The sequence below is a fragment of the Babylonia areolata genome, chromosome 26 (genome assembly GCF_041734735.1).
Source record: "Babylonia areolata isolate BAREFJ2019XMU chromosome 26, ASM4173473v1, whole genome shotgun sequence".
In the NCBI taxonomy this organism is placed as follows: Eukaryota; Metazoa; Mollusca; class Gastropoda; order Neogastropoda; family Buccinidae; genus Babylonia; species Babylonia areolata.
In genome coordinates, this window is record NC_134901.1 from 3,685,001 (window position 1) to 3,695,000 (window position 10,000).

General features: G+C 43.5%; 1 protein-coding gene across 1 annotated transcript in view; it reads right to left on the reverse strand.

Moving 5' to 3' along the window:
* Positions 1-10,000, reverse strand: part of LOC143300803 (atrial natriuretic peptide receptor 1-like) — a 397,103-nt gene that overhangs the window by 6,326 nt on the left and 380,777 nt on the right. The window contains exons 15-20 of the mRNA XM_076614733.1: positions 7,075-7,243; positions 5,843-5,998; positions 4,634-4,805; positions 2,644-2,793; positions 1,802-1,925; positions 819-887 (exon numbers count right to left, since the gene is read on the reverse strand). Coding sequence (XP_076470848.1) covers positions 819-887; positions 1,802-1,925; positions 2,644-2,793; positions 4,634-4,805; positions 5,843-5,998; positions 7,075-7,243 — 840 coding nt within the window. The remainder of the gene's footprint in view (positions 1-818; positions 888-1,801; positions 1,926-2,643; positions 2,794-4,633; positions 4,806-5,842; positions 5,999-7,074; positions 7,244-10,000) is intronic.

The window sequence follows — 10,000 nt, forward strand, 5'->3', positions numbered from 1 at the left end:
TAGGCCTAACTGCGAACAGTGTGTAATTACGAACGGTTCGTGTACCGCCCCGCTACGAATCGTTCTCACCACACACATGTCACAATTTAACGTCTGCTTCGACCTCGCTCTGATACCTCAATGAATGTCAATTTCCAAGAACACGTCAAGCACCACCGATTTCCGGCTATTTCATGCAACACATACATACAAAATTATCTAAACATAACACAGCATACATACACTGTATTGTATTGTATTGTATTTCTCTTTTTATCACAACAGATTTCTCTGTGTGAAATTCGGGCTGCTCTCCCCAGGGAGAGCGCGTCGCTGCACTACAGCGTCACACATTCCCCCCCCCCCTCCCGCCCCCCCTCCCCTCTGCCTGCAGTGTTATTTGTTTTTCCTATCGAAGTGGATTTTTCTACAGAATTTTGCCAGGAACAACCCTTTTTGCCGTGGGATCTTTTACGTGCGTTAAGTGCATGCTGCACACGGGACCTCGGTTTATCGTCTCATCCGAATGACTAGCGTCCAGACCACCACTCAAGGTCTAGTGGAGGGGGAGAAAATATCGGCGGCTGAGCCGTGATTCGAACCAGCGCGCTCAGATTATCTCGCTCCCTCTCCCCCCAGGCACACACACACACACACACACACACACACACACACACACACACACACACACACACAAACGCATATACATACAGACACACAGACACAGACACACACACGTTCACGCGCGCTCGCGCCTATATCAGATATGAACAAACAGAGATGCACACAAACGTATATAACATCAAACCCACACCAGGGCGACAATTAAACAGCGATACCTTGTACACGTCGAAGTTTTCAATAATGGAGTCAAACGTCGTGTATAGATCATTCAGAAGATCAACCACCTGGAACATCATCATCATCATCATAATAATAATAATAATTAATAATAATAATAAGAGGAAGAAGAAGAAGAGATACTTATATAGCATGCTATGCGTGATTGATTGTCACAATAATGCCACTGTTTTTCAGCTTCAGTTTCTGAAGGAGGCGAAAATGCGTTCGGACAAATCCATACACGCTAGACCACATCTGCTGGGCAGATGCCTGACCAGCATAACCCAACGCCACATTTTGAACCAAGTAAGAATCTAAACCTTTTGGGAATACGGATCGACGCACGAGTCTGATCAACTGAAAACGAAGCCATCACGCTTACATAAACTCTGATTTTCTAAACGGATTTTCACGTATCTCAGGATCGACCCCTGCGGCTCTCAGATTTACGGATTTCCGTACATTTCCGGAAACAAAACTTATCTCTGAAGTCTGTATGTAATCTCCCCCCTTCCTTTTCTTTTTCTTCTTTTTTATTTTAAGAAATGCTCCTTTTGCTGTTGATGTTGTTGTCTTTTTCTTCTTTTTCGTCTTCCTCCTCTTTCGTCTTCTTCCAATGTATCAATGCATGTAAGCAATTATATTTAAAAAAAAAATGGATTAAAAAGGGAAAACAACATCAAAAACAGACAGACTGACAGACAGACAGACACGCACACACACAGACACACACACACACACAAACCACACCACACCACACACACACACACACAAACCACACCACACCACACACACACACACACACAAACCACACCACACACACACACACACACACACAAACCACACCACACCACACACACACACACACAAACCACACCACACACACACACACACACACACACAAACCACACCACACCACACACAGACACACACACCACACACACACACACACACACACACACACACACACACAAATTACCTGCATGGGCGTGGACTCAGCACTCATGGCAGTGAAGCCACAGATGTCGCTGAAGTAGATGGACACCTTGTCGTAGGACTCGGCCGTCACGGACTCCCCTCGGATCAGCTGCAGGGCCACCGACCTGGTGGTCACATCACACAGCACACGCACGCACGTACACGCACGCACATACACACAGACACATACACTCACCACATTAATAACATAAAACACACACACACACACACACACACATACACACACAGAGAAACCATCCATCCCCGCCCTACACATTAACATCACTCACTAGCACACAAATTAATGTACACACACAAACATCAAATCACAGGTGCATGCACACAAATAAGCACACATGCACGAACAGTCATGCACACATGCCCACGCCCCTCCCCTTCCAAACACACACACGCACAGATAGTAACAGACACGCATACCCACCCACACCATAACCACCCCCACACACACATAACACCCTCACACTTATGAAACATCACGTTAACATCACAAACATATAAACACACGCACATGCACGCGCACAAACATACAGACACACACACGCGCAGGCACACGCATGCAGACACACACACACACACGCACACACACACACACACACACTCTCTCTCCCGCTCAAACACACAAACGCATAATTATACTCAGGATTCAAAATCTAATTATCATTTTGGGAGTATGGAGTACAGACATGAACGGAAAAACAAACAGAAATAAACATACCCCGCCACCCACCCACCCCCCTCCACACACACACACAGAGAAAACAAAACACATACACACACACACACACACACACACACTACAATGCTAACAAACAGTAGACGGACCTGGGCAGCATGTTGTAGAGCAGGTCCTCTGCCTTCTTCTTCTGCTGCAGGTAGTCCGCCGTCCTCTCCTCCACCAGGGCCTCCAGGTTGTTGGCGTACTGCTCCATGCGGGACAGGAGGTTGTCCAGGATGTTGCCCTTGTCCCCGTCCCTGGGACACACACACACACACACACACACAGACATACACACACACACATACACACACGCACACACACACACACGGAGACATACACGGAGACAAACACACACACACACACACACACGGAGACACACACACTCACGCACACACGGAGACACACACACACACACACACACGTAGACATACACACACACACACACACATATACATATTAGATATTATTATTGTGTCTGTCAATCCTTAAGGATTTCATGACAATAAATCGAGTCGAGTCATACACACACACACACACACACACACACACACACACACACACAGACATACACACACACATACATACATACACACACATACATACACACACACGCACGCACACACACACACACACACACACACATACATACATACACACACATACGCACCCCCCCCCCCCCCCCACAGACATACAGAGACATCCCCACCAACAGACAGACAGACAGACAGACAGAGACACACATACACACACACATACAGAGGGACCCCAAACCCACCCACAGACAGACAGGCAGGCAGACAGACAAACACACACATACATACAGAGGGACCCCAAACCCACCCACAGACAGACAGACAGACAGACAGAGAGACAGGCAGACAGACAAACACACACACACACATACAGAGGGACCCCAAACCCACCCACAGACAGACAGACAGAGAGACAGGCAGACAGACAAACACACACACATACATACAGAGGGACCCCAAACCCACCCACAGACAGACAGACAGACAGAGACAGACAGACAGACACACACACACATCTTTAGCTGAAAATGAAAGAACAGTGAGGGTAGGAGAGTAAAGGGTTAAACAACAATAAAGAGCGGTAACTCTCTCCATTCACGAGGCACACAACTTCAGGTCAATGCTTCTTACACTGCCGATTTTCCAGACCGTTGCCATTGTCTCTGCCCTTGATAGAAAGAAAACAACAACAACGAGACAACAACAACAACAAAAAGCATCAACACAACCATCTTCAGCTCAAAATGAAAGAACAATTAGGAGATTAAAGGGTTAAACAACACTAAGGAGCGATAACTCTCTCCATTTACAAGGTACACAACTTCAGGACAATGCTGCTTACGCTGCTGCCGATTCAGCTCAGCACACATGTGGATAAAAGGTAACATTGGAACAAACGAAAAACAAAAAAGAAAAAAAAAGGGGAAGCTCTCGCCTTGTCCTTATACGGATCATTTAATCATGAGCGTCTTTAGCTCAGTCTCATGTTCAGTTTCAAAAGGAGGTATCACTCCGTTCGGATAAATCCATACACGCTACAGCACTACATACACCACATCCACTGGGCAGATGCCTGACCAGCATGTACAACCCAACGCGCTCAGTCAAGGCTTGAGTAGCGTGCACACATAATTATCAACTTTTCTGTCCCTATTAGTTGATTTCTTCTACAGAATTTGGCCAAAGGACAGACAACACTTGGGTTGCCATGGGTTCTTTTCCAGTGAGCTATCTTCTCCACCCCTTCTCCCCCTACCTTACCCTCAGCTTTTCATAACACGACTTGCCGATGACTCTCGTCGTGGCTAATGCAAGCTGGTTATTTTCCTGTTTTCATAACCCACCGAACATTGACATGGTTTATGCGGGGGTGCGGGAGGGGGGTGGGGTGCGGAGGGGGGTTCAGCCACTAGCAGGTCTGCACATAATGTGGAGATCAGAAAAAAAATAATCTCCACCCTTCCCCCTCCAGGTGCACCGAACCGGGGATCGAACTCTGGGACAACTCGCGCGAGAATCAATCAAGCGCTTTAACCACTGGGCCGCCGCATCACCCCGTTACCTGTTGAGTTTGCGGATAATGGTCTTGAGCTGGGTGAAGTCGGGTCTGTCTCCCGGGTCCTCGGCCCAGCAGCGGCGGATGACGGTGGCCAGTTCGTCGCACGGGCAGTCGTACTCCTCCAGGTTGGGCCGGAAATACGGCTTGAGCCCGTTACGGACTTTGCCGTAAATCTCTGAAACGTGCAGAAAAAAAAAGAAGAAAAGAATAATAAATAAATTACTGAATAAATGGATAGAAGTGAATGATAAATGGATAAACAATCAATGAATCAAATACATAAAGAAGAAAAAAAAAAAAAAAAAAAAAAAAAAAAGAAGAAGAAAGAAAAAAACGAAGGATAAATGACTGAATAATGAATTGATAAACAATTAATGAATAAAATCAATAAATAAACCCCTCCAAGGTTTGGAGTTCGGCTTGGGCTCGTTACGGACTTTGCCGTAAATCTCTGAAACATAAAAAGAAGAAAAATAGAAAAATAATTAATAACTATATAAAAGATAGACAAATAATCAATGAATCAAATAAACTCCTCCAGGGTGGGCCGGAATTACGGCTTGAGCCCGTTACGGACTTTGCCGTAAATCACTGGAACGTACAAAATAAGAAAAGAAAAGAAAAAAAAAAGAAGAGATAAATGACTGAATAATGAATAGATAAACAATCAATGATTCAACTGAATAAATAAACTCCTCCAAAGCGGGCTGGAAGTACGGCTTGAGCCCGTTAAGGACTTTGCCATAAATCTCTGAAATGTACAAACAAAACAATACAAAACAAAACAAAAATATATAAATGAATAGATGAATGAACGAATGAATGGAAAGAATAATATAAATAGAATGGTAAACAGATAAAGGAGAGGTCAAAAGTGGATGGCACCCCAGATAGGGACTAAGGTACGTAAATAAGTAAGCCTGTAAAACCTCACACCCCTCCACTCAACGCGCGCGCGCGCACACACACACACACACACATATACACATCAAACCAATGTCCCTTGTGGACACACACACACACACACACACACGTCTACGCACACATACGCACCCACCCACCCTCACATACATACACATACACACCCACAAACCCATATATTCATTACCCTAAAAAAAAAAAATTAGAGCCCAACACACTCGCACACATACACACCCACCCACCCACACCAACACACACGGACAACCGCCACCCCACCCCACACATACACACCTTGCGGAGTGAGGTCCAGATTGGACAGGTAGAAGACGCCGTTCCTGTAGACGATCTCCTGACAGATGATGGCGAAGCTGTACACGTCTCCTTTACTGGTGCCTTCAGACGGCCGCGCCTGCATCCGCAGCAGCTCTGGGGCCGTCCACAGCTTGTCTGGCAGCACACACACACACACACACACACACACACACACACACACACACACACACACACACACACACACACACACACACACACACACACACACACACACACACACACATGCGCTTACACAGTTATTCACGAATTATTGATTCCATTGTTCTAGTTTATCCTTCCTCTGCATATCATCTTTTAACCATCATCCCCCTACCCCTATCTCTCGCACGCAAGCACACACACACACACACACACACACACACATGCACTAAGACAGTTATTTACAAATTACTGATTCCATTGTTCCAGTTCATCCTTTTCTATGTATATCTCCTTTAATCACCATCCTCCCACCTCTCATTCACACACACACACACACACACACACACACACACACACACACACACACACACACACAGAGCCTTAGCAGGTAGTAGAAGAAGGTAGGAATGAATGAATGAAGGTAGGAAGCAAGCAAGGGAAATGGAAGAGGAAGAAGAGGAAGAAGAAGGAGCAGAAGAAGGAGGAGCAGAAGAAGAAGAAGAAGGAGCAGAAGAAGAAGAAGAAGAAGAAGGAGGAGCAGAAGAAGAAGAAGAAGGAGCAGAAGAAGAAGAGGAAGGAGTAGAAGAAGAAGAGGAAGAAGAAGGAGCAGAGGAAGAAGGAGCAGAAGGAGCAGAAGAAGGAGCAGAAGAAGAAGGAGCAGAAGAAGAAGGAGAAGAAGGAGCAGAAGAAGAAGAAGGAGCAGAAGAAGAAGAAGGAGCAGAAGAAGAAGGAGTAGAAGAAGAAGAGGAAGAAGAAGGAGCAGAAGAAGAAGAAGAAGAAGGAGAAGGAGAAGAAGAAGGACAGTATAAGAAGGAGAAGAAAGAGAGGAGGAGGAGGAGGAGGACGACGACGACGAAGAAGAAGAAGAAGAGGAGGAGGAAGAGGAGGAGGAAGAAGAGAAGGAAGAAGAGGAGGAGGAGGAGGGGGATGACGACGACGACCACGACGACGGCGAAGAAGAAGAAGAAGAAGAAGAAGAAGAAGAAGAAGAAGAACAACAACAACAACAACAACAACAACAACAACAAGAAGCAGCAGTAAAGACTGACTGTGGAAGCTGCTGTATTCGTTGTCATCCTCCTGGAGGTCAGGGTTGTGGCGGAAGTAGTGGAGGCCGAAGTCGGTGATCTTGACCACGAAGCGAGAGTCCACCACACAGTTGGTCGACTTGAGGTTGCCGTGTGAACGGATGTCCGTTCCTTGAAGGTAGGCCATGCCCTGGGCACAGGGTGGGATCGGGGTGGGGGGGGGAGTGAAGGTAATAAGAATGAATGACAATTATAATGATGATATGATACTACTACCACCACTACTACTACTTCTACTACTACTAACAATAATAATACTCATCCTAATAGTAATAGTAATACTAATGATAATGATAACAATAGGTAGTGGGCACGGGGGAGGGAAGATAATAAAAATGAATAATAATGATGATGGTGATATGATGATACTACTACTACTACTACTACTACTACTACTACTAAACAATAATAACACTTATCCTAATAGTAATACTAATGATAATGATAACAATAGGTAGTAGAGAGTGGCCTGCCCCTGGTTAGCAACCGCAACCGGAATCAACAGCTCTGCAAATATTTTTCTTTGTTTCTGACTCACTTGTGTAAACAAAGTGAGTCTATGTTTTAATCCGATGTTCGGTTGTCTCTCTGTGTGTGTGTGTGTGTGTGTGTGTGTGTGTGTCCGTGATAAACTTTAACATTGCCATTTTCTCTGCAAATACTTTGTCAGTTGACACCAAATTTGGCATAAGAATCGGAAACATTCAGTTCTTTCCAGTCATCTTGTTCAAAACAATATTGCATCTCTGGGATGGGCACAACAAAAATAAAAATAAGAAGCCAAATTGTATGCAGACTGAATTTACTGTTATATTTATATTTTTTTAATTCTCTAAACTTGGCACTTTGATCTGATATTCTGACACAACAAGAGCAGTCATTTTTTGTTCAAACAGGAACTTATTTTGCTAAGGATGGAAGACATATTTCTTTTGCATGTCTTTGGTGCAGATATTAAAAAAGGGAAATTAATCTGTAATTAATGCTGGGGGGCTTAATTTGCTTTAAACTGATCTTTCTCATCTTAAACATTACATTTTGAAATTATACTCAATACATAAAAAGCTTGTGTGTACAGGGTTTTCACTATGTTCATTTGCCCAAGTGGTCTTTTTCGGAAAATACTAAAATCAACACGACGAGTGGACTTTATAGATCTACTGGGTGAGCCCTGAAAGTCATGGGCAAAAATCAATTGCGTACACATAATAATTTATACATATTCAAAGCGCGTGCTCATATTCTTCGCGAACGCGAACGACGCCATTTTGTTTCAAGTTGTTGACCTGCCCGTTCAATCCTATATTCAATCGACAATACACGATAACATGTGATGGAAAGTTGGAGAAGGAGACCGTTAAATATTTATTCAGAGAAAGATTTGTGAACGCCTCATCACTTTCTGAATTATGCCCCAAACTGCCATAAAAATATCCACAGAATCAGTCGGAAATCACAGTTAAAAATAATTAACCATGAGAGTTAATACCCTTGAATTGATGAAACGTAAAAATTTCCAGTCTTGACTTTTCTCAAAATAAAGTTCTTTTCACTTCACACGACGTTTTGAAGTACTTGTACTTGGCTCTACATGTTATTAGTTTAACAAAATACTCAGTTTCCATATCAACTTTAAAACTATAAGACTAGAAGGAACATAAAAGAGAAATTGAATCGACCGTGTCAACCGGGTGTAACTCAACTTGTACATCTATCTAGATCCAGAGAAAACGGCTAAATGTTGCAGTGTGATTGGGGCAATAGCCACGTCTCCTTTACCGCGGACTTAAAAAGAATCTTTAATTGCCCTTACAGATTTTTTTGAATGCCGAAGATACACCAGAATAATATGATTTAAACAGCGTTCTCACTGGGAATAGCGCAATCGATTTATCGCCCTTTAAAAAAGCATGTTTAAATGTTATGTTTTTTAACGTCAGCTAAGGAGCTACGATAGTGTAATGGGTAAGACAGTTTCTTCTCAACCGAACACGCGGGGTTCGAATCTGCCGTTAGGACTTTTTTCTTTTTCTTTTAACCCGAAGCTTTATAATAACAAATACAGAACACATTTTAACGATTAGATTTAAAAAAAAAAAAGTGTATCACAAGTGAGCCTTGAAGGCCTTGCCTCTCTTGTTTATTTAGTTGTATTTAGTGTCTTCGGTGTGTTAACTTACCTGGATTTCAGGATCAATATCTTCAGTTAGTGGGGTGGCCTCGGTGGGAGCTTACTGTAAATACACATCTAATGCGTCGTGCTGTGTCTCTGGAGTAAACCATTGTACCGGCGACCATCTCTTGGAATTTACAGGACACTTCAACCGGGTTCCTACACTTTGTTTTGTGCTCTGGGGAATTTTTCATCGATTTTCAGAGGTATCTTTACTCTATCTTTTCCACATTCTGTTCTCTCTCTCTCTCCCCCCCCCTCTCTTTTCCTTTCTTAGTACCCCCTCTCCCCTCCACCTCAACCGCCCCCCTTTTCATTCGAATGTACAGAAATGTTGATTTCTAGTGAATAATGACCATCATCATCATTATGATAGAAATGATAATAATCCAAATAATAATAATATCATTTATTTTCAGTCTAATATCATCATCTTAGATGAGCAGACTATAAATAAATAAACGAACGAACAATAGGTAGTACTTATATGGCAATCACCCCATACGATGGGTTCCGAGCGCCTCACACGATGCACTACATACACAACAGTGATAAATAACATACCTCAAAACATGAAAACAACAACAAAAACCACATGTATGCATATCAAAATACACCAAGACAATACCACGAATTGCACCCACACTTAAGCGCACAGACTATGTGATGATTTCAATAGAGGGGACAAATAGTGGGGTGGGTGTGAGGAGGAAG